This window comes from Balaenoptera borealis, assembly GCF_965194805.1.
Source record: "Balaenoptera borealis genome assembly, chromosome: 12".
Lineage (NCBI taxonomy): Eukaryota > Metazoa > Chordata > Mammalia > Artiodactyla > Balaenopteridae > Balaenoptera > Balaenoptera borealis.
In genome coordinates, this window is record NC_138869.1 from 24,336,201 (window position 1) to 24,361,282 (window position 25,082).

Genomic DNA, 25,082 nt, shown 5'->3' on the forward strand with positions numbered 1-25,082 from the left:
TTTTGGGGGGAGAGGAAGGGAGACTGTTGTTTATCTGGGGTCACTTCTGGAAGAGCCATGTTCTTGCCACTTTGGAAAATGATTCCCAAAGATGCAGGAAGCATGTTTCTGGAGTTGAGGAATGTGCCAGGGACCAGAGAGGGCAGCTACAGCTACCTCTTGTTCCTCCCTCCTCCTGATCCCAGGGAATCATGGTGGCAAGAACACTGAAAGCTGGAAAGACAAACTCAGGGATTACAGGACCGTGAACATGGGGCCGACCTCAGGTATATTAGTGGAAACTCCTTCGCACTGTTACCTTTTCCACTATAATTAAACACGATCCATTCTTATGAGGCAGATTCTTCTTCTCTCTATTACCCCCTTTTTTGTTCTTTTTTAAATTGAAGTATACTTGATTTACAATATTGCGTTATTTCAGGTATACAGCATAGTGATTCAGTATTTTTGTAGACTATATCCCATTATAGGTTATTACAAGTTAATGGGTATAATTCCCTATGCTGTACATTATATTCTTGTTGCTTATCTATTTTATACATAGTAGTTTGTATCTGTGAAGCCCATACCTCTAATTTGTGGCCCCCTTCCATCTCCCCTTTGGTAACCACATTAAGATGAGGTATACATATACAATGGAATATTACTCAGCCATAAAAAAGAATGAAATACTGCCACTTGCAGCAACGTGGATGATATTAGAGAATATTCTGCTTAGTGAAGTAAATCAGACAGAGAAAGACAAACACTATATGATAGAATTCATGTGTGGAATCTAAAAATAATACAAATGAATGTATATACAAAACAGAAACAGATTCTCCCTCTTAAGTAGCCACTATCCAGTTAACATTTAGCACCTTTAGAAGTTGCAGTGGTCCTTCAGGGTCGTAAGGATATCACTTAGCACGTTATAGCCTCCACATCCTCAATGTACCCTAGGGGTGTAAAGAGGAAATGTAATCAACTTAAGAGAGGGTTTTTATCATGGCTTCTTGCTAAAAGGCAAATACCACTTCCAGCTGAATGGCCTGCAGGTCTTGGATACATCTTAAACCTCCTTTAATCCAGGTTTAAGGAAGGAAGAAGTAGGAAATGAGATGGGTACTCTGACAGCAGCAACTAGAGCCTATGCCATGATGCCAGGCAGTCCAATAAAAGAAATTTAATACTTGGGAATGTGTTACAAAGGTATAGGGAGAGGTGAAAAGCTACGTGAGGAAATTACCGACAACAGGAAAGCTCTGCCACCTCTTCCCTTGGTCTCTCTAGGGCACTAGTAAATCACTACTACTGGCATTAGCTCACTGGCCACTAGTAACTAACTATTAGTAGACAGACCACTAGTAAGTGGCATTAGCAGAAGTCACAAAGAGAAGGACATTCGGAAAAAGATAAAACCAAAGGGAAGATACAAAGCAGAGAGAAGGAAGGAGATATACCCCAGGCTTTCCTTTCTCCCACCCTCCCATTTCCTATAGCTGCCTCCTATTGGCTGGAGCTAGCCAGAAGCCACCTGGCAGACCTGCAAAACACACCTTACCAGTCTTGGGAATACAGAGGGGAGTAGGATGAGAGGGGAATGGAAGGGAAAACAGGTCACCAGGAGGCCTAGAGCATCTGGCGCCAGGCTTGAACGTGACAGAAGAAAGCGTGTGTGTTATGAAGGGCAGGTCAGCTTCAGAGTTAAGGGCTCTGGAGGAGACAATCTAGGTTCACATGACAGCCCCACCACTTCCTGTATTTCTTAAATTCTCTGAGCCACAGTTTCCTCATCTATAGAACAGTAGTAGTACTCAACTGAGAGTTATCTCAAGACCCATGTGAGATGTATGTAAAGTGTACAGGACTGCAAATTTGCTTTACACAAACCAGCTGACACATCTAACAATGAGAAAGAGAGCACAGATTTTGGATCCAGAGTTAGATTAATTCCTTGCTCCATCACCATACAGGTGAAAGTTTTAGGACAGTCAGTGACAATCCCTAAGCCTTAGTCCTTACATCTAAAAAGTGGGGACCATGTTGTTTATCTCTTACTGTTCATTTATTCATTCATTCAACAAGAGATAAGCCATTCTTGTAACTCAGGTTTTAGTCGGGGGGGGGGGGGAAACTAATCAATAAACTAATTAGTTTACTATCCTGCGGTCAGTGCTATGAAGAAAAAAACAAAGCAGGGTGCTATGAGAGTTTCTGCAAGGATGTGATTTACAGGGAAGGTGTTTTAAGCTAAAGACCCAAAGGCTGAGTAGGAGTTAGGTAAAGTTGTGAGGGGAGAGTGTGCAACACAGGCCAGAGACAGAGCATGTACAAAGGCCCTGAGCTAGGTGCATCCCAGGAACTGAAATTTAACCAGTTTGGCTGGAGTGCAGTGAGTAAGGAGGCCACTAGAACTGGAAGGCAGAGAAATAGGCAGGAACCTGATCACACAGGAGCTTGCAGGCTATGGCAAGGATTTAGGACTTGACTCTAAAGGGAGAGTGAGATGTTCTAATTAATGATTAACAGTATCGCAGGGGCTGATGAGTTTGAGGTGGGCTCGTGTGGAAGCAGTGTCAGGACAGGAGGCTGTTTCTGTTGACCTGAGGATGGCTGATGGTGGCTACAGCTAGGATGGTGGATAGAGGTTGATGGATTTCAAATAGGAATTTGAGAGAGCATCAGCAGAACTCAGGAAAGAACTGGCTGGGAAGGGTATGATGAGGAAAAGGAAAATGACAAGAATGAGTCCCAGATTTGTGCCAATTCATCTGCGTGTTCGGGAGCCACTCACAAGAGAAAACGAGGGAAGAGACAGGTTTGTGGGATGCGGGAAAGAGGGACACCCATGACGTAATGCGGCCTTGGTAAGTGTGAGATGTTCTGAGCACAGAGCAGAAGAGATGGGAAGCAGGCAGCTGGATGCAGGGATGATGCTTTGGATGGGCCGAGAGGAGTACTAATCATAGGCTATGACTCTGAACATCAAGTTTATTAAATATTAAAGTCCCAAGGAATACTGCAGGCAAAGGAAAATATACCCATTCGGGAGAATGGAAAGTCCAACTCTCTTTTCAAACAGTGCGTCAATTTTCCTCTGAACTGCTTACGTTACTTTTGTGCAAACATAAACTGGCCATATGCAAAACAGTTTAGCCTGCTCATGTAGAATTATTTAATGTGTCTTTTAGGAACAGTGTGGAACACACTTGAAAGTGGGGAAAAAATCGGTTTTCAATTCATTAATGTTGCCATGTTTCTCTAGGCAAGAGGCTCTGCCTTTTACAACCAAATAAAAAGGACTGACTTATAAACAGAAAAAAATGGGCTCTATTCTCAAGCACAAAACAGAGAGGTGGAAGGAAACAAATGCCAACTTGACCAAAGGATTAGGTCAACATATATATTTTTTTATAAATAAAATCTATAGTATATATCAGTAGCGGAGACCTCCGGAGTCTGCCAACTTGAGGAGACGTTGGCAAGAGGATTTGAACCAAACGGTTATATGCCCACAGGAAATTATAAGGCCATTTTACAAACAGGTTTTCACACTCTGATAGGAAACACCAGCTCCCATCCCCACAGAATACCCTACACCCAACCTGACTTACTTCCAAGCCAAACTTTCAGTCTCGCACCTACAAAGGACAGCACCTAGTGGGAAAATCATTTTTATATGGTCATGGACCTGAGTAAGTCTCTGAGTCTCTAGCCTAAAAGATCAGGGAGCATTTGCTTGGAATATTTTCTCCTGAGAACTTCTTCTTTGCCAGGGGCTGCTGTAGCAGCAGTCTTGGAATTGCAAAAAACATGACGAGGTTTTATGCCTGAAATCTTTGACCACCAACACGCCCTCTTCAGAAATGCATACGCAGAATAGAGTCTATGTATTGCACTCACTCACTCCTGAATTTCTGTGGGAGATTTATAGTGATTTATGAGATACGGGTGAGTTGGCCACATGCTAGAAACTGGCTCTGAGTGAACAAAAATACACCCAGTCTGGCAAATAGATGAGTACACACACCACAGACATATTATGGAATAGTCCACCTAAACTACAAATACTGAGTAATGGCCACAGCACCTGCAACAATATATGGCAATTAAAGTGGTCATAAAAGTCATGGTGTGGTTCTTTACCACTGTCTTATGGGGAAGAAAGAAATGGAGGGTGAGAAGCAGGGGGAGGGGGAGGAACACAGGGATGAAGGGAGATTTCTGTTTACCTATATGCAGAACTCACTTTAGACCTTTATAGATGTTTATAAAAGAGATAAGAATGGTTTTCTTTAAAATATTTGTTCCCTTTCAGAGCAAGTTTCCACGTTCTCCCTTCTCTTAAACACTAAGAAGTATATGAATAAGAAAAGAAAAATGTTTTCTGGAAAACATTGTTTGAAATCAATGAAGGGAGCTCTAAGAACACTTAGATCGCTCTGACAGATGAGGCAAAGAGCGAAATCTCTCCTACAGGCTTGTACAGTTACAGTCAACTGAAGTCTGAAAACCAAAGGTTATTAACATTCTTAATGGGGGAAAAATAGATTACAAAAAGTCTAATGTTAATTAATTGATAAGCCCATCAGGAGGAAGGAATTTTTCTCCAATTCATGCTAGAATGTTACTTTCAACCATCAAGTCTTCAGGATGCTGATTTTAATTAATTAGATGCTATATCACGTGAACACTTACCTACCCTTTTTCAAAACCCTCACATGTTTTTGAGACTTTCTTAACTAAAAAAAGAAAGAAAGAAAGGAAGGAAGGATGGAAGGAAGGAAGAAAGGAAGGGAGGGAGGGAGGAAGGAAGGAAGGAAGGGAGAGAAAGAAAGAAAGGAGGGAGGGAGGGAGGGAAGGAAGGAAAAAGAAAGAAAAAGAAAGGAAGGAAACAGAAACTAGCAAACAGAATCCAGCAGCACATTAAAAGGATCATACACCAGGATCAAGTGGGATTTATCCCAGAATGCAAGGATTCTTCCATAAACACAAATCAATCAATGTGATAAACCATATTAACAAATTGAAGGAGAAAAACCATATGATCATCTCAACAGATGCAGAAAAAGCTTTTGACAAAATTCAACACCCATTTATGATAAAAACTCTCCAGAAAGTAGGCATAGAGGAAACTTACCTCAACATAATAAAGGCCATATATGACAAACCCACAGCCAACATCATTCTCAATGGTGATAAACTGAAACCATTTCCACTAAGATCAGGAACAAGACAAGGTTGTCCAATCTCACCACTGTTATTCAAGATAGTTTTGCAAGTTTTAGCCACAGCAATCAGAGACAAAAAAGAAATAAAAGGAATCCAAATTGGAAAAGAAGAAGCAAAGCTGTCACTGTTTGCAGATGATGTGATACCATACACAGAGACTCCTAAAGATGCTACCAGAAAACTACTAGAGCTAATCAATGAATCTGGTAAAGTAGCAGGATACAAAATTAATGCACAGAAATCTCTTGCATTCCTATACACTTCTGGATGAAAAATGTGAAAGAGAAATTAAGGAAACACTCCCATTTACCACTGCAACAAAAAGAATAAAATACCTAGGAATAAAACTACCTAAGGAGACAAAGGACCTGTATGCAGAAAACTATAAGACACTGATGAAAGAAATTAAAGATGATACAAACAAATGGAGAGATATATGATGTTCTGGGATTGGAAGAATCAACACTGTAAAAATGACTATACTACCCAAAGCAATCTACAGATTCAATGCAATCCCTATCAAACTACCAATGGCATTTTTCACAGAACTAGAACAAAAAATTTCACAATTTGTATGGAGACACAAAAGGCCCCTAATAGCCAAAGCAATCTTGAGAAAGAAAAATGGAGCTGGAGGAATCAGGCTCCCTGACTTCAGACTATACTACAAAGCTACAGTAATCAAGACAGTATGGTACAGGCACAAAAACAGAAGTACAGATCAATGCAACAGGATAGAAAGCCCAGAGATAAACCCACGCACCTATGGTCACCTCATCTTTGATAAAGGAGGCAAGAGTATACAGACAGCCTCTTCAATAAGTGGTGCTGGGAAAACTGGACAGCTACATGTAAAAGAATGAAATTAGAACACTCCCTAACATCATACACAAAAATAAACTCAAAATGGATTAAAGACCTAAATGTAAGGCCAGAGACTATCAAACTCCTAGAGGAAAACATAGGCAGAACACTCTATGACATAAATCACAGCAAGATCCTTTTTGACCCACCTCCTAGAGAAATGGAACTAAAAACAAAAATAAACAAATGGGACCTAATGAAACTTAAAATCTTTTGCACAGCAAAGAAAACTATAAACAAGACCAAAAGACAACCCTCAGTATGGGAGAAAATATTTGCAAACAAAGCAACTGACATAGGATTAATCTCCAAAATATACAAGCAGCTCATGCAGCTCAATATCTAAAAAACAAACAATCCAATCCAAAAATGGGCAGAAGACCTAAATAGACATTTCTCCAAAGAAGATATACAGATTGCCAACAAACACATGAAAGGATGCTCAACATCACTAATCATTAGAGAAATGCAAATCTAAACTACAATGAGGTATCACCTCACACCAGTCAGAATGGCCATCATCGAAAGGTCTACAGACAATAAATGCTGGAGAGGGTGCGGAGAAAAGGGAACCCTCTTGCACTGTTGGCGGGAATGTAAATTGATACAGCCACTATGGAGAACAGTATGGAGGCTCCCTAAAAAACTAAAAATAGAACTACCATATGACCCAGCAATCTCACTACTGGGCATATACCCTGAGAAAACCGTAATTCAAGAAGAGTCACGTACCACAATGTTCATTGCAGCACTATTTACAATAGACAGGACGTGGAAGCAACCTAAGTGTCCATCGACAGATGAATGGATAAAGAAGATGTGGCACATATATACAATGGAATATTACTCAGCCGTACAAGGAAACCAAAACTGAGTTATTTGTAGTCAGGTGGATGGACCTAGAATCTGTCATACATAGTGAAGTAAGTCAGAAGGAGAAAAACAAATACCGTAGGCTAACACATATATATGGAATCTAAAAGAAAAAAAAAAAAAAAAGTCCTGAAGAACCTAGTGGCAGGAGAGGAATAAAGATACAGATATAGAGAATGGACTTGAGGACACAGGGAGGGGGAAGGGTAAGCTGGGACGAAGTGAGAGAGTGGCATGGACATATATACACTACCAAATGTAAAATAGATAGCTAGTGGGAAGTAGCCACATAGCACAGGGAGATCAGCTCGGTGCTTTGTGACCACCTAGAGGGGTGGGATAGGGAGGGTGGGGGGGAGACGCAAGAGGGAGGGGATATGGGGATATATGTATATGTACAGCTGATTCATTTTGTTATACAGCAGAAACTAACACCACAATGTAAAGCAATTATACTCCAATAAAGATGTTAAAAATAAGAAAGGAAGGAAGGAAGGGAGGGAGGGAGGAAGGAAGGAAGGAAGGAAGATGTTAAGAAGTTATAATTTTAACAAGAGAACTGCTACATCTTCTAACTAATTCCCTTTATGGAAACAAAAAATACAATAATCTATAACCCATCACAGCTGTTTGGCTAGAACTACCAATTACCTTCAATGCCTTAGAGATACTTTTCACATTTTTACAAGTATGCATAGTAAATTTTTAAACCAATTTTCTTAAAGAGGACTGATAAGATTTATACCATTTTAGGTGTATACGATGCCATATTTCATTTAACTTGATATAAAATCAAGGCTTTACATAACTGGAGGAAAAAGAAGACAGGGATTAAAAATAAAATACAACCCGAAACAACTATGATTATTTTAAAAATCATTTATGTTAGGTTTTGAAATGTGCTTTTCACTCACATTTGAATATGGGTGTGGCAGATTTACTGGAATCCACACCAAACAAATAAGAAAGCCTTGTGATGAGAAGCCAGAAATGTGTATGATCTCTCATTGTCCCCAAATCTAATTGCTGCTGCAAGCTCCCTGCACTTGGGGAGGACGCTCTGTTTTTCAGACCATTGCAAGGTTTCCAGATAGGCAGCTAACTGTGCGGCTTCCCAGCACCTCCGCAGGCAACGTAAATAAAGGAGTTTAAAAAAGTGACAGCACTTTAAATAACCAGATCACGTGGAATCAATAGGAAATGCTCAGGAAGTTAATGAAACAATTAATTAAGTAGAGTGAGTACTGGATGGGGGAGGGGGAGTTTGAGAGAATAACTGGTGTACATCGCCCCTAATACGGATAAATAATTAAGAGTTGGCTATAAAGTTATCAAGCACACCACTGCACACGCCTCCTCTTCATATGCGCCCCCAGATGGGCCACCTGTAATTGTCTTTCTTCTTCTTTAAACAGAGGACTGTGCCTCCCTCATCCTCACCTGTCTGTTTTGCCAGTTTTTGGATTGTCTCCTGATGCTCCCGGATACGTGTGAAACGGTGTGTACCAATTTGTGCTGCCCCTCTCACAGGTATCGCCACACCTCAGATGAAAGCCACTCCCGGAATGACTGCAACTGCAACTGTGACATAGACTTCAGCCTTTTTGAATCTTGCCAGGAGACCAGTGAGTGTCTGGAGCTGGCCATGGAGATTTCAGAAATCTGTTACCACTAGTGCGACAAAGGAAACACGTTCCGGCAGACCCTTTGGCCCCCCGGGGGAAACTCCATTACAATGAGACTGTGATTTCTATGCGCTGAAATGTAAGGACTGTATACATTTCTTGGATGCTCCAGACCATTTTATTCTGCACCTGTCTGGGAAAAAGCTAGTATTGTCAACTCAATGGCCTTATTCCAAATTTCCCAACCGCATGGCTCACTGAAAATTCAGATCTTGATCACATGTGATGAACAAATCTTAAATACCTCTTAAATGCCATAGGTACAAGATGTTTCTTAACTGTAAAACAGCATGTGAAACCATTCTGTTATTGCACTCATTGGCTTGCATCATGGATTCAACTTCATTCACAAATTCAGGACAAATTAGCACATTCTTTTAGAACTGACATACATTAGCTTGTCCTTCTAATGGACTCATGTATAAACATTATGCATTGTTGGTTATTATTAATAATGCATTGTATAACATCATTTTGCAATTAAAAATTTATTTGTACAGTCTCTTAAAATTCACTTATATGTTCTGTTTAGGTAGGACAGGGAATTAAATGAATTAGAAACCGTGTTCCTGTAATTACTACACATGTCTCCAAGACATATCCAGGGAATTTTGAATATGATGTACTTCGAGAGAGTACTGTAATTCTAGACTGTATTATTATATGTCTATGACTATATCATAACAGGTTATGCATGTTCTTAATTTGTTACAGAAAGGCTTTTCTTTATTCTAATGAGCAGAAGTGGGAATTATGTGCAAGTTTCAAGAAAATGACCCCAGATCATCCATTTGTCATTTTCCTCATTTCTGTTTGTCAGGTACAATAGGCAGCAGGATATTAAAACAGAACCAGTTCATTTTACTGAACGACGAGTTGTGTAGGCACCTGAAAGAAATACACGTGCAGGTACTTATTCAGCACTAAGTTTCCTAATACAGCATGTGCTTCAGAAACCATATATTTTTTTTCTATTTCTGATAATTCAACTGATTCATAATTATGTTGAGCACTTCCTCATACTTACAAAAAATTTTTTAAAGATGTGATACAAACGTAGAAAGTGACTTCCAACTCAAACGAATTAAAACAATTTGGGCAGGTTGAAGTGACTTTGGAATTTTCTTTACTTTCTGTAGGCATGGCGTTGCTCACAAACATGTGCTTAAATATTCCCATGGACATCTTCACTGAATATAAAAAAGCACACTATATCAATAACCGAACAAAGAACACAAAAGTAAAATGGAGAGGGAACGTTTTATGATTTAGGCAAACAACAACAATAAATTCCAAAATACCTGTCTTTGCCTGACTTAGGTAATTTTGGACAAAAGCTACACTTGTTTTGTTTCTCTAGTCAACTAGCACATTCTTCTACTCTGCAGTAACTTCCTCAAAACGCTGAAAACTCTTAATCTTTTGCAAATATTTTTAAGCTTCCCATCAAAAGGCATTGAGCTGCTCTTGTCTTGTTCCTGATAGCACAGACCGTCCACGGTTAATGCAGGCTTCATCCCTGTTTGACTATCATGTTTTCCACAAAGTACAGAGCATGTGATTGCCCACCCCTTATGAAACGCTTTGGTCTCAGTGCTTTTCAGAAGCTCAGAGACAACTCTATTCTCTATGCATAGAACTTGTAGATCTTTATGAGCGAAAAATGTAAACTCTTAAGAAGGGGACTTAGAGCTGTTCTTACCCGGTATTTTCATTTTTCATAAGAGAAAATAGAGGACCCCAAGAACTGACTTATCCAAGACCGTACAGTGATTTAATGGCAGTGTCGGGAACTCGAACCGGTGGTCTAATTTTCTAACGACACTGTACCACCCCAGGATTCTCCACTTCTTAGTCCAGCTCTACACAGCGGTACAGCTACTTCAACTGTTCAAATATTAAACTACTACTAGACTGGCTCATAAACAGTTGCTACCGTGAACCTCCTTAGGGCTTCCCCCTGTACCCCCAGCCACCTGGCCCCTCTCCAAGCACCCACCCACCTCCCCCTGATCCAGCCACTCAAGGAGGAACACCTGGACCTGTAGGAGGTCTCTGGAATCCTGTCCCAATAATATGGTACCTGGTGTCATTGATCAGGCCATGTCATATCGGAGTTATTTACCTTGACCATCATCCCCTTATTCTTTCTAGTCTACATACCCTCAAATTGGGCAAAGATGGTCCATTTCAAACGTGAATTGAACGCTTGTCAATTAGAGACGTTAAGAATTGTCAGGTCTTATTTTATACTGTGGTCAGAATACTACAAGATCTTTCTGTGGCCTCTCTTACCACGGTTTGTTAACTTATTCCTCACTTTCAGAATTCACCATGCTCCATGCTCTAACAGAAAGGATCGGTTATACAAAGTGTGCAATTTCTTTTCTTTATCACCAATAATAAAACATCATCCTTTTTGCAAACATGAATGGCTCTTTCAATTGAATTCTTACACAATAAAATATACGCAGCTGGGAAAATGCAATTGCAGAGGTAAGACAGATGAAAAAGGAATGTGGTTATTGATTAAATACAAATATCAGAATCTGAGAAGGCTCAGATTTTTTTTTCTGCAATGATGAAGGCCGGTGATCACAAATAAAGATAATGTTGTTCTTTAAGGTGGGCTTTTAAGGGAAAAGAATATTCTGATTTAAGGAAGCACACTAGATAAGAGAGATCTGAGAACATACAAACTTTATAGGGATTCCAGAAGAGAAATGTTTTTTCCCACAGCAATATAACCAGATAAGTACATTGTCTTTGCTTTGCTCAATGTATTTTTATAAAACCACTGCTTCTCTAAAAGCCTACAAAATATGGAAAGCCATGAAAAAACGAAGTTACATTTAACTTGCTAATGAAATTTTCCCACTACATAAGCTGACAGGCCTAAAAAATTAATTATCAATGCTGGACAATCAAAGTTAATAAAGCAAAAGTCCCTTCAGTTTTTTCCAACGAAGTAAGACAACACAGTCAGGGAAGCTTTACAAATAGGAAACATCACATGAAGGCATATCAGCATTTTTTCAAGGATAAATGTGAAGGTGGAAACGTTTGAAGGACAGAATTCATTATCCAATGCCTCCAAATTTCTCCCTCTACAAAATGAAGCAAAAGAATAATACATACACTTAAGAGAGGCACTTTGACTCTAAGAATTTTGCCCATCAAATGCTAAGTTCACCCAGGGTACACAAACTGATGACCTGTGATAAAATTATAAAATTTAAGTATTTGGTTTAATAGTTTGTTGGGTGTTCTTTGAAAAAGATATCTGAGTTAAAACCTGAAGAGCTGCCATATAGAGCCTCATGTGAGCTGTTTAGAAAGGCAGAGTGAATAAAGAATAATTTTCCAGTGATCATAATCAACACTGGACCAAAACTGTATTAATGAGATCCTCTACGTATGTCTAGACAGCTCCTTACATTACTGTGAAGGAGTCCAGAATGTGGGGAGGGATGAAAACGGGGGAAGGGACAGGACCTGTATCAGCATTGGATAAAAATGCCACCTTCTGGCCTACCATCTTGATTGGATAAAAGTGCCACCTTCTGGCCTACCATCTTGATTGGATAAAAGTGCCACCTTCTGGCCTACCATCTTGATTGGATAAAAGTGCCACCTTCTGGTCTACCATCTTGACTGGATGAAAGTACCACCTTTATCCAGGTCTACCATCTTGATATGCTTCACAGCCTCGCTTTTGCCACTATCTCTAAAGCAGTGGTTCTCAATTAGGGGTGATTTGGCAATCATTTGGCAATGTCTGGAGACATATTTGGTTGTCACAATGGAAAGAGGAAGGATGCAAGTAGCCTTTAGTGATTAAAAGCTAGGAATGCTAATAAACATCCTACAACACACAGGATAACCTCCCCAAAGAGCTCTGCAAGCCTCTCTATCAGTCTCAATGAACCATCACCAAACTGACCTTAAAAAAACTATTAGAAACAGACTTGCCAGGTAAAAGAGAGGATGCCCAGTTAACTTTAAATTTCAGATAAATAACAAAAATATTTTAGTATAAGCATGTCCCAAACATTGCATGGGACACACTTATACTATGAAATGATTCCTCGTTTATCTGAAATTCAAATTTAAGTGGTTGTCCTATATTTCTGTTTGCTAAGTCTAGCAGCCCTAGCTCAACAGACTCCACATTTTGAGAAGGAATGTGGGGAAATGATGATCCTTCAGCTCCCTCCCTGACTCCAGGAGAGGAATGGTTGTTGACCTCTTGGGTCAGAAGCCAGGACATTCACTGGGCCACATTTTACCTGGTGGTGTAATTTAGGTTGGGGAACCTGGTTTAAAGATCAGCTCTAAAACAGGACACTCTCATTTTGCCTCCTGTCTAAGGTTCCTGTCTTGGACTAAGCTGGTCATGTCACACCTCTGTTGGCAATTGAGGAAGCACCTTAGCCAAGAGCTATCTTGATTCAAGAAGTAGTAAGCAGAGGCCTTCACTTACACCTTCACATCTAAACCATATTTTCTGATTCAGTCTTGGCTAGAAAGACCTGCCCTGATTAGTGCTTGCACCGCTAGAAGGGAGCCTGTTGCCTGTCTAGCTGTTTTGCTTTCCATATAATCAATAGCTCCCTCTGCCAAAACTCAGTAAGGGAAAAAGGGTGAGTGGGAGGGTGACATTGAGGCATTTCTTAAACCTGGACTGCAATACCATCTACTAACACCTGAACTTCACCATGCACTCTTAGTATATAGTTAGGAGAAACCAGAGAGCCTGAAAGTGTTCCCTTTACTACATTATTCTTATTTATTTTACGGATGAGAAAAATATCAAATAGAAAATATTTGGGGGTGGGGGAAGAGGGGGAAGGATAGACTGGGAGTTTGGGATTGACACACTGCTATATTTAAAACACATAACCAACAAGGACCTACTGTTAAAAATAAATAAATAAATAAATAAATGTTTAAAAAAAGAAAAGAAAATATTTGATTAAGTGCTTTATATACATTATCGCAATTCTCTAAACAGCCCTATGACACAGGTTCTACTAACATCCCTATTTTCCTAGGGAGAACAGAGACCTAAAGAAATTAAGTAACATGCCCAAGGTCCATACCAAGTAAGCAATTGTCACAAGGCTTGAACCCAGGTCTGTTCATTCCAAAGTTTATGCTTTTAATCACTAAGCCTAAAAGTTGTCCATATGAAAAATGACCAAATCAAAATAAAGTTCAAGTATTCACTTCTAAAGCAAAAGCAATCAGAAAAATATGACACTATTCAAAGAAACCCATTCGGTGATAGTAAATGTTTTCCAAGTTGTTATCCTGTGCAATGATGAGAATCTGGAACATCTTCAATATGCTTTTTTTTTTTTAATATGCTTTTAAGATATGTACCCAATAAGTAATAAATGAATGTACTGCAATTTAATCTTTATGTGAATGCAAAGTGAATGTATTGCAATTTAATCTTTATGCCAGTAGCTGTGCCCCATTCATCTCTGGTTATGAAGGCTTACATTTTAGTGCTCCATTTTAGCAAAGCAACTTTGATCTCTACCTCCAGAGTCCATATCCTGTACACACACCCAGGCCAGCCCTCATCAGTATTCCATGAGGGCATGAATTGTTTTTAATCAGTCAACAACACTATGTCAACCAAATGCATTCTGATTCTGAGACCTTTTATCTCAAAAGCTATGCAGAAACCAAGGTCACGGTAACCTCTTTTATGGTTTATTGTTCCTCAAATGTACTTACAGTGAATTTACAAAGCCACAACTTACTTTGTGGATTCTGAGCTTTCACTAGGTTCAGCCCTCTCCAACATCCTCTTTGTTTCCTCTTTCAGCACTTTCTGCCTAAGGGTCTTCACTGAACATCAAGTTCCCGTAAATATTAAAAAAAAATAAGAATATCGAACAAGATTCTCCCAGCAGATAAGCTACTCATCATTTGTAATTGAGGCTCTTCAGAAAGCTGCATGAATGTTTCAAATCACGGCTGTACAGCTTTGTAATATGAGGTGCAGGCCCCTGCAATGGGGGAGGAAGGCAAGAAGGTAGGATTGTGCCAAAGCTGTCACTCCGCCATTGTTACAATCAAATATCTGCTCATGTGGCCAAGGCAGTAAACCACCTAGCTCAGGGCACAAGTCTGGGGAACTGCTCCTAGAGAGATAAGGCAGAGATAGGGATCTGAATGTTGAAGAAGGGCCTCAGCAGATCCACAGACCTCATGAAGTTACCTCCTAGCTCACCTTTTTGATGACTCTCATTCTTAGCAATAATACGCATAAATTCATGGTCTTGATCTACTAGTAACATTTTTACAATAATGTACTAGCCAGATATTAGAAATGATTTTGAGAATAAAAGTGTCTGTAGCACCAAAAATCATCCTGCATGCCACCAATGGTACTTATACTGGCAACAGTAGGTTCAATGAAAGCAAGAATGAGAGAAATTTGGTGACCGGTTGGGAGGTTATTGCCCAGCTCCAGGTAAGACTTAGTAGAGGCCTGGACTAGGTGCGTGGTTGGGAAGTGAGTGCTTGGAAAGGAGGAAGAGGCAAGGTTCATATCTAGAAAGGGCCTTGGATGTTCCTTTGTGATGTACTTAGGAGCAAATGAAAAGCCACTGAAGAACGGCAGGGAGTTACATGATTAAAGTGGTGTAGGAGGAAGATGGACCATGACACAATGTACAGGACAAATTAAAGCAAGGAGACACCAGAGACTGACAAAGAAGCCATTGCAATGAGGCATGGGGTGCTGAAGGCCTGAAATAGGATGGTGACAGGAAAAACAAGATGCAAGAGATGGATGGGAAAGAAATTAGAAAAGGACCATTAGTCCTTTCTCAAACTCTTCTCAGTTTAAGACTCAAATATTCCCTACTGTCTATCATGTCTATGAGTCATGAAGCCATTATTTTCATTAGGGAAGGAACCGGTTGGGGAGGGGAGAGTTTTATTCCACGTGGAAAGTCAAGGTATATTTTTAGCTACATTAAGCCAGCCTTCTGCTGCTCGGCACACTGATGTAATTCCAACATAAAACATAATCTATAATATTCCAGGGGAACAAATCCAATTCTTGGTCATATAAATTTTCATATAAGTCCATCACAATTCATTCCCAAAACATCTCATTCTCTTTGAAAGCTGGAGCTGCAGCAAGTGATCAAAAAGAGTAGTTTAAAATTGCTCTGGAATTTCCAGAGATGCTAAATCTAGCCTGCCGACGGCACAGGACCAATCCCCCAAACTTTAAATCAGAGGTAAAGCATTTTATGTTTTAAAAGATATACTCCTCAAAGTTTATCACAGTGTATTAAAGTCAAATGTGAGTTATTACTTACCAAATCTGGAGCTGATGTCTCCTCTTTGATTGCCCTAGGTAGGCGAGAATAAGTATCTTCCAACCAACATATTTTTTACTTTTTCATCTGCCTCTTGCTATTTACAATAGAGTGAAAACTAATAGCCAAGGAGTGACTTTTCAGGGTTGGACGAAGTGCAAATCCCATCTGACTAGAGCCTAAACTGTATTCCAGGCCCCTGGCAAGTTCTGCCGCATGGGGAAGGATAATGGAAACTGACTTCTCAATAGCTGGATTGGTCCTGTAGGAATAATCAGTGGAAACTCATCTGATGAACTTTCAGCACATTTGCATTGGCTTAGAATCCAGTGTATATACTATTAGTCATGCTTGAAATTTAGTTCTCTCTGCCCTTGCTGGGGCTTTCTGCATGATGGAGACAGCTATGCCATGATCAGTATACCCTGTGAAAGCCCAGAGAGAGCAGAAATTTTATAACTAATACCACTGATGCAGAAAAAACATCCTTGTCAGTTTTTCTGGTGTTATCTGTTGCCAACATAGCAATTATGAGTAATTCAAGCTTCCTTCTAGGGGATGAGGGCGTTGGGAGGATGGAGGACATCCTTTGGTTTAAAGCGATCTTAGATCCTTTTCTGTAGGTGGGGTCAGAATATCACCTAGGCACTCAGAGGAGCATCCCAAAGGTTCACCGTCCCAAGGGCCCTCCCTTCTGGTCTCGGGGTGTTTGGGCTGTCAGGACACCCCTGCTCCAGAATGCCCAATTATAATGCAAGTATCTTCTATTAAATGACTTCAAGTAGCCATGTAACAGTAGATAAGAAGGTTGAGGTCTAAAGATAGACGTGGGTACCAGCCCTGTCTCCACTGCTTACTAGCTAAATGTATTGAATCAGTAACTAAACCTCTCTGAGTCTCACATCAGTAAAATGTGGCTATTAACACCTACCCCATGGGTCATGGTAAGGGGTAAAAAGAGATAATTCAGCAAAATCTTTAGTGTAGATTTAGTACGTATAGTACATTCATTAACATTTTCAGCTCTAATTATTATTAGCAGCACTACCCAGCTCATTTGTTCCCATAACACGAGAGATGTTTATGCTCTATTTCTGTAATAGCCCACATCACACCAATCTTTTGAGACTTAGCCATATGCCATCTTTTTCATTATTCCCTGGTTACTTATCCAGGAAATGAGCAGAGTATCTAATTCCCGTATGTCTTTATTTTTCCTTCTCTTATGATACAGTACCCTTTTCTCCCAAGATTAGGATAATACTCATTACAATAGATAACTTTAATAAGCACTTATTATGTGCCAAGCACCGTATGAATGGCCTTTCATGTATTATCTCATTGAATCTCCTCAACAAACTCTGAGGAATTTTACTGAAGAGGAAAGTGAGGCTTGCAGTATTTAAATAACTGTCTCATGCCAAGGGAACATGATGGCAGAGTGGAGATTTGAACTCAGGAGTCTGTGTGAATCCAAAGCTCATGTTGTTAGCCACTTAAGCTGTAAGAAGACCATGGTTGAGGTCCAGATTGGCCAATTTCAAAAGGTAGGCAGTGGGAGGGTCTGTCCTCCTCCTTAATCTGGTGAGAGGGACTTCAATGTCACCACTCAGAGAGCTTGATGTGTTCCCCTTGTTTTATTGGGAAGAGGTGAACAGTGTCAACTCCCACCCAGGAAATCAGAAGGGTGAGTTGCTTTGTCAACAGAGTGACAGAGAGTGGCCTTCACCCCGAGAAAGCCCCCCACATGAGTGAGTGTGGGCAAGGAGTTGTATGGGTGCCTCTGATGGACTACATATGGGTGAGGTACCTGGGAGAGAGTCGGTTCAAGAACTGCCTCACATCCTGTGTCACAGGGCCACCCAAAGTATCTATGAGACTTCGGCAGAAAGGCAATTAGGTGTATAGCACCAAGACCTGGGGAAATAGGGCTCACTTTCCCAGGTCAAAGGAACTGCAAGTGGGAGAACGTTCTCCATGATGGGTTCTCTTAAGATCCCACAAAAGGCATCATTAATGAAATTGGCATCTTACACATATGACAGTTTCAGAAAAGGTGACACCATCTTATGAGGGTATCAATCAAATTAGTTGTTTTCTACCCTCCTAACCCTTCTTCTCTCCCCTCAACCTGTTCAACCTTGGTAGAACCAGAAACCAGAGTGAGTAAGCGAGTGGAGAAGGAAAAATGGCAGCTGGAGAAAGAGAAAAGACCCACACATCCTCTCCTCCAGCAGCCAGTTCACATGGCAGTCACCAACTAGAGCAGATGAAGACATTGACCGAATAAAATTCAGAACCATGGCTATTAATGCTCAAGCTAAGTTATGAACTGAGGCTGTGTTTATGACTTAAAGACTGTCTATTGCTGAAGACTAAACAGAATGTCATGGGGCCTCCCTAAGTTCACATCCAAGGGCCAGGGAAGGACTCCATTTGCTGAATAAATATAAAGGTGGTAAGAGACAAATATAAAGTTTCTTTTATGACTACACTCCATGAGTACTGCTTGGTCAACACATACTGTTAACATTTATTTCTCAACACACCATGGAATAAAGTCACAACATGGAAGCTTCTTGGGGGCTCTTCTGTGTTGATCATGTCATATTTCACCCAAGAAAGGTCTACGCGGTTAGGTTTCTGATCCTCTGCATAACCACCCTCCAACTCGCTATTGCAATCAAACCCCTTCCAACTATTACAAAACTGTTAATTTTTTCAAAATAACACTGTTATTATTTTCCAAAATAAAAATTCCATCATTGGATATGAGGAGAACATTTTCAGGATTTGATTTTCTCTTCCAATGGATGAATCTATGGTCACACAAGGTAGGGGAAACTATTAAGAAATCCTCTGGTTATTAGAGCCTATGATGCTCTGGGTAATATACAATGTGATGAGGAAAGGATCTTTCTGTGTTTCAGGTGGGAGTATTGAGGTGCTGATGGAGTGAAGGGGTCTTGCAGGTCACACTGCAAGCTCCTGGCAGCGCTGGGTCAGGACTATGGCATGACCTATTTGAATGTCCACAGAAGAGCTTAAAATAGAAATTAGATGACTTTAGGTGGTATGTTCTGGATCTGGCAAACCGGATTCTTTTACTCATCATGAAAAGGAGTTTCCAAAAGTATCAGAGGCAACTCAAGGGTTAGTCATGCTCTCTGCTGTCCTGTAAAGTTTATACAATGCCTAGATATTCTCTGCAAGGTTTTCAACGCTCTGCCCAGAGGTTGGTGGGAAACTTCGATCACTGAAGAGTTCTAGGCCCTGAAGCTGCTATGGTCCCATAACTGGGGGGAGAAAAGACAGAATGGACGCTCACAGCTACAGCTGAGCACCTGTACGAAAGCTTCAGGTGAACATTCCAGCACACGGAAGGGGTGTTCTGAGCCTTTTTATTATGATGCCTGAGATTAGATGTGACCATGGATGAAATTTTAATACGGCCCTTTCCTTGTGTGGGGAAATCCAATTAAGGCTTTCTTTGGAATGGAGGCAAATTCACGATTTGTGGGGCTTGTGCTCAATACTAGGGAGAATCATTTTAAGACTCAAGACTGCAAACATATCTTACTTGAGCAATTTTATAAAAACACAGTTATGTGTTGAAAGGGGCTCCGTACAAGAGAGGACCCTGGAAGCGTATGCTTCATTAGCTTCAAGATAAAAATTGCTTCTGTTTGGGATCCAATAGAATAAGTGTTTCTGCAATCTACGATGGAGGTCTAGACATCAACAGGGCAAGCAACTTCACACCTAATGGGAAAGGGCCTCAGCAGGGGATTTGCATACACTAGCATTCTCTTTGGATGTAGACAGTCCTTTCTTACAGGAAAAGGGCAAAGCAAACTGCCCATCATGCTTCAGCTCAGTACACAATGCATTAGTCTCACCTGACAACTTGAGAAGCAAAATACAGTGTGCCAAGAGGTACCCCGGGCTCCATTTCAGGATTCTTCCCAAGGATTCCCCATAAAGGTGACATAAACACACATAGTTATTCCAGCAAGGGCTTACAGCTGAATTATTCAGTGAGAGAAAAGACTCCAAATTTCAGTTCTGACTTACCCTACTGCTTTCGTCTCTTCTTTTACATCTTTAATTTATAGTTGTCGAAAATCTAAATAGTTATTAATCCTTAGGAATTATGTGCTCCAAGCATGATAAGAAACCAAAAAGGACTAAAGAGAGGGAGATAGAAGACTTAACTGTGAAAAGCTCATTCACAGTGAATGTCTAGGTAGATGGGGGCTTAGCCTCAATTACCCTAAAAATGAAAAAGTCAGACCCTTCTTTAGCGAAGTGACAGTATCCCAGCATTTCCCTAAGGCTGTTGGGCACCACACTAGTTTCAAGCAGATACTTTGTGGAATAAGCATTCTAAGATCAAGGGGTATAATATTACTCCTTCTTGGAGACTCATAGGGCGGATTAAAGGCTCTGAGAAGTCCTGCAGTTAAAACACCTATACATATGTGTTGAACTCAGCATTTCCCAAACATATATTAGCCAAAGAGTCATGTCTATTAATAAGGGCAAATAGATTTGAGACATTGGTTGAAGCCTTTATTTAACACTTTTAAAAGCATCATGGATGGTGCACTTCATGGGGTATTATAATTCTTTTAGATAGCTGCACAAGACAGTTCTTCAGAGAAAATCAAATGACCCACCCCATCTTTGTAACCACACTGCTTCAAACAGGAATCTGCACCAACATGGAATATCCATCTGCTTTACAGAACTGAGATTTGGGATTCTTTTCAACATGACATCCAAAAGAAGATTTTGATTCTGCCACGGGGAAGCAGTGACACACTCGCTCTTCTTATCTTTCTCTTTGTTTCACAGTATGCGATGTGCTCTCTCCTTCTCTGTCTAACCATCCCTCTAAATAGATATCCGTGCTCTTATTATTTTTTTTTTCTTTACCTGCTCTCAGTTTGAGAACTGGGAAAACATTCCTTTATTTATTGATGTCGTTCATAAGAACGGAATAGAATCACAACATCAGGGGCCCTGATTCACATTACGCCATGTATGTGATGACTAGCTTATTTCAAGAAGGGTCTACCTTTTTGTCACAATTCTGGCACCCCAGGGGACATTGGGTATCTGCTGGCTTTTAGAGAAAGCTGCTCCCAAAATAATAAAGAAACTGTAACTTCCAGATTAACTAATTAGTTAACTCGGAGATTCAGCTGCATACTCCATGATTCCTCTGTTTGAGAAAGAAATGTCTTGACCTCTGAGAAACTCCCTGCTCCTGCAGTATTGGATTTTTCTTTAACTCCATTCCAGGGTAAGTATTTCACACAAGCCACTGACAAAAGCGAAGTGGGTGCAACATTTATTCTGGGAATATTTTGTTCGTCATAGTTACTGAAAACTTTTTAAAAGGACCAGACAAATAAATCCATGATGTACATTCATTGTCATCTCTTTGGGCAAGTCACTTAAATTTCCTATGCCTCAGTTTCCTCACCTAGAACAGGGAGATCAAACTCAGACCTCAGAGTGAAGATATAGTGAAAAAGTACATTACCTCTCTCTAAGAGAGTGGTTGACACAGCAAGTATTCAACAAAGAATAGTTACGTAAATCCAAAGGTCTGAGGAGGACGCAAATGCCTACTTTTCCCTAAATTGTTAAGTAAGAGGGACTTTTTATGTTCAAATTTCACTTTGGATTAACCCTCCTGTTGGAGTCTTTTCCTTTTGCATCGTTAATATATAGTGACCAAAAAATCTAATTAGTCATTAATCCTTTGAAATCATGAGCCATAAGCATGATAAGGAGGCAAAAAAGGCTACAGAGAAGGAGAAAGACGAATCGTTAGCTAGTAAATGTTCATTCATAATGAACTTGTATGTAGGTGGGAGCGAAGCCACAGTTGCCCTAAATTAGCGAGAAATTTACATCACTAAGAACGATTCTGCCATCTCCATTACTTGGAACTATTAGATTCATGTTTGAGTAAAATTGAGCTAAATTGGGCTCAAGTCACATTTGGGGGGCCTCCTTATAAATTAGCCCGTGAAATCCCTGAGATTGAGGTGAAATTTCCAAAAGCTTAGTTTTCTCTGGGAAAATGAACAGACCAACAATTCCTGGGCGTTAGCTCCACCCCACTCCAATCTGTTAGTTTTACGTCCAACGTCAAAGGCGAGCTCTCCTCATTCCAACTGTACCCTGAACGCTCTCCCCCATAAAATACAGTTTAAAGGCCAGCTGCAGTGTGGAGCCTTTTCTCGGAGCCTACAGTTTCAAACAAACGACTGGGCAGAAGCCAGGATCTATATGGGCTCACGAAGACTGTAAAACATTTGGTGCGGAGTGGAAAAAGACGCCTGAGAGCTCTGCCAGGCGTTTTCAGCTTTCTTGCACCTGTGCCAAGTGTTTTGCAGCTCCCCTACCCCTTTCTTTGGAAGGGGGGCTGGTGGAATGGGGCGGGGTTGGGGAGATAAGCAAGCTTTCGGAGGGCATATGCCATGGGAATTGAAAAACTTGTTACCGCCATTGGACACTTGTTTCCTGCCCAGTCCCTGCTCTGAAGGCAAAATGAGGACCTCCAGCCAATCTTAGTACTGGAATTCTGAGCATTTGAGCCTACTTGACATTTATTTTATCCTATCATATATCACCATGGACTGTGAAGACCACCTCCTCCCCAGCCCCCTCCCTGAAATCTCTTTCTTGAGCTCTCAGTTGAATCACCCCTGCCCATCACCGACACCAAATTGCCAATTATTTCAAGGAAATAATTTACACGTTGAGACAGTTTGTAATATGCAAAAATGTGTGTGGAAGAAAGTATATGTTTCTTAAAGGAAGAACACCCAAAATGTTTTCGGATGAAAGTGTGAAAATGTCTAAACATAGATGACATGATACAGATCATGAGAAAGTCAATTTGAAATTATCCTGAAACGTTGTGATAATGTTTTCAAAAGAAGGAGAATTCAGGGGAAGGGAGGTGGTTCTCGGACCCTGCACAGTAGTGTTGAAGATAAAAAGTTCCACAATGGTGTATTGATTCCCATGCATTTTTTCAGTTCATTCAACAACTCTATGAATTATTTTCCCCATTTACAGTTAAGGAAACAGAGGGTTAAGAAGATTAAGTCACCCTTCACACTCCTAGGAAGCAGGGCTTGGACTTTATCCCTGGTCTCTTTATCTCTGAGCTCTCACTGTTAGGCAGGCCACATTCCTCTGAAAAAGAAGCCCTTTCAGCTTATCGAGTTGTTGATGCAAAGAAAATCACACATAGAGATTCATTCCTTTGGCTTAAACTTGGATCTCTGTTAAGATGTAAGTGTTCTCTCAAGACAAAATATACAGCTTCATCAGCCACTTTAACTTATCAGAAGTGAGAAAATTAGATCCTTTTCTCTGGGCATGTTTTACTAGATAGAGAGGGCAGAAACATCACTGGGCTGCTGTAGGTGGGAAAGGAGCAAGAAGAGGGCAGCTGCTGTTAGGGAGACGGTGAAAAGAAGTCTCTTAAAAACGGAATGGGAACTAAAACTTGTCACTTCCTTGCTCCTCCAGTGATCTCCCATTGTTCTCTGATTAATTCCAAGCTCCCCACCACGATCCTTGAACAAAGCTTGCAGCCTTAGCAAAAAAACAGTCAGTTCCCCAACTTAAGGTGCTCTTTTCTACCTCAGGCCATTTGCATGGGCTGTTCCTTCATCTGACTAGCTTCAATTAGCCCTCCGGGTCACAGATTTTTACTCTTCCTCTCTGAAACCTAGATTTAAATTAGGAGGCCTTTGTTTCATCATCCCTTAGCACTTTTCTCTTCCTTCATGCTACGTAATTAAGTTTGTAACTCCACAGTAAGAGCAGGAGGAGTATGCCTTTTATACAGCACTGCACACCCCGTAACTAGTATACTCCCTGGTACACGGTTGGCACGGATTTAATATTTTGTGGAAGAATGAATGGATACAGGGTAGCACAATCTACCTTGGTACTCCCTGACTGTTCTATGAGCAATAGCACAGCTGAAAGTTAAGCCAAGGACTTGAACATGTGCAATTAAAGGAGATTCTTGCCTATGCAGGTATATAAAAGAGACCCTGGCTTTGTAAAAAGCTTTCAGGTCTTAGATATCTATTTTCTAAGGCCTACGTGTTATATATAAGTATATATTACACCCATACAGGTATATGCTAGTATGTATCTGGGTGTTATATATACTGTATGTACATTACATATAATATATATGTATATTAGTAACTATCAACATGATTACTATTTTGTCATTATTATCATTTTGTTATTATTGTTATTATTAGAGTAGCTCCCACTGGCCTGAGAGCTTGCTATGTGGTAGATACTGGCCTAAACAATTTATATGTATTATTTAGTCCAAGCTTCATAAAAAAAAAAAAACCATAAAAAGGTATGAATACCTTCATTTTACATATGAAGAATTAGGGCTTAGAACAGTTAAGACATCTGACCAAGATTCTTTTAGAGCTAAGATTAAAAGCTAAGTTTATTCAAAGCCGTTTATCCTCAAGGACAATGGGCTTCCAGTTCATAATTCCATCACTCGAAAACTCAAAGAAAAAAACTCAGAACTCCCTCCCCTTTATCCATTTTTCTCTTTTTTCACACACACGCACACGCGTGCACGTGCGCGCGCACACACACACACACACACACACACCCCAAGCTTAAGTGAACAACAAAAACCCATCACATGATAAGAGAAAAAAAGAGACAGAGCAGGAAAAGGAAGGCCACAGGATAGTTGAAACTGTGCATGAACAACCTGCTACCACATCCATCCACCTGCCCAACAAGGACATCTTCCTTCTGAGTTGAACTTTTCCCTGAAGACTTCTGGACATAGCAAGCCTGACATTATAATCCAAGATCTCACATAGAAGTTTACTGGCTCCATTCAGCTATACCAGGAAGTATCCTAACAGGCAGTAGGCGCTTAAGTAGACTCTAAGTTTTCTTCCAACCCCTAGACACCATCATTCTCATCAACAAGTAAAGACCTGCTTAGAAGCAAAGCTCGGGGCTTGTCAATAAAGATCCTAGTGATACCGGCCTTCAGCAAGCAAGA

The 25,082-nt window shown here is 40.4% G+C and overlaps 1 protein-coding gene and 1 long non-coding RNA gene across 3 annotated transcripts in view; one reads left to right on the forward strand and one right to left on the reverse strand.

Moving 5' to 3' along the window:
* MDFIC2 (MyoD family inhibitor domain containing 2) overlaps positions 1 to 24,014 on the forward strand; it is a 116,421-nt gene extending 92,407 nt beyond the window's left edge. For both annotated transcript variants that reach the window (XM_082346225.1, XM_082346226.1), the window contains one exon: positions 8,367 to 24,014. In XM_082346225.1, coding sequence (XP_082202351.1) covers positions 8,367 to 8,626 — 260 coding nt within the window. In that variant the 3' untranslated portion in view covers positions 8,627 to 24,014. The remainder of the gene's footprint in view (positions 1 to 8,366) is intronic.
* Positions 1 to 25,082, reverse strand: part of LOC309607563 — a 736,883-nt gene that overhangs the window by 559,789 nt on the left and 152,012 nt on the right. The window lies entirely within an intron of this gene.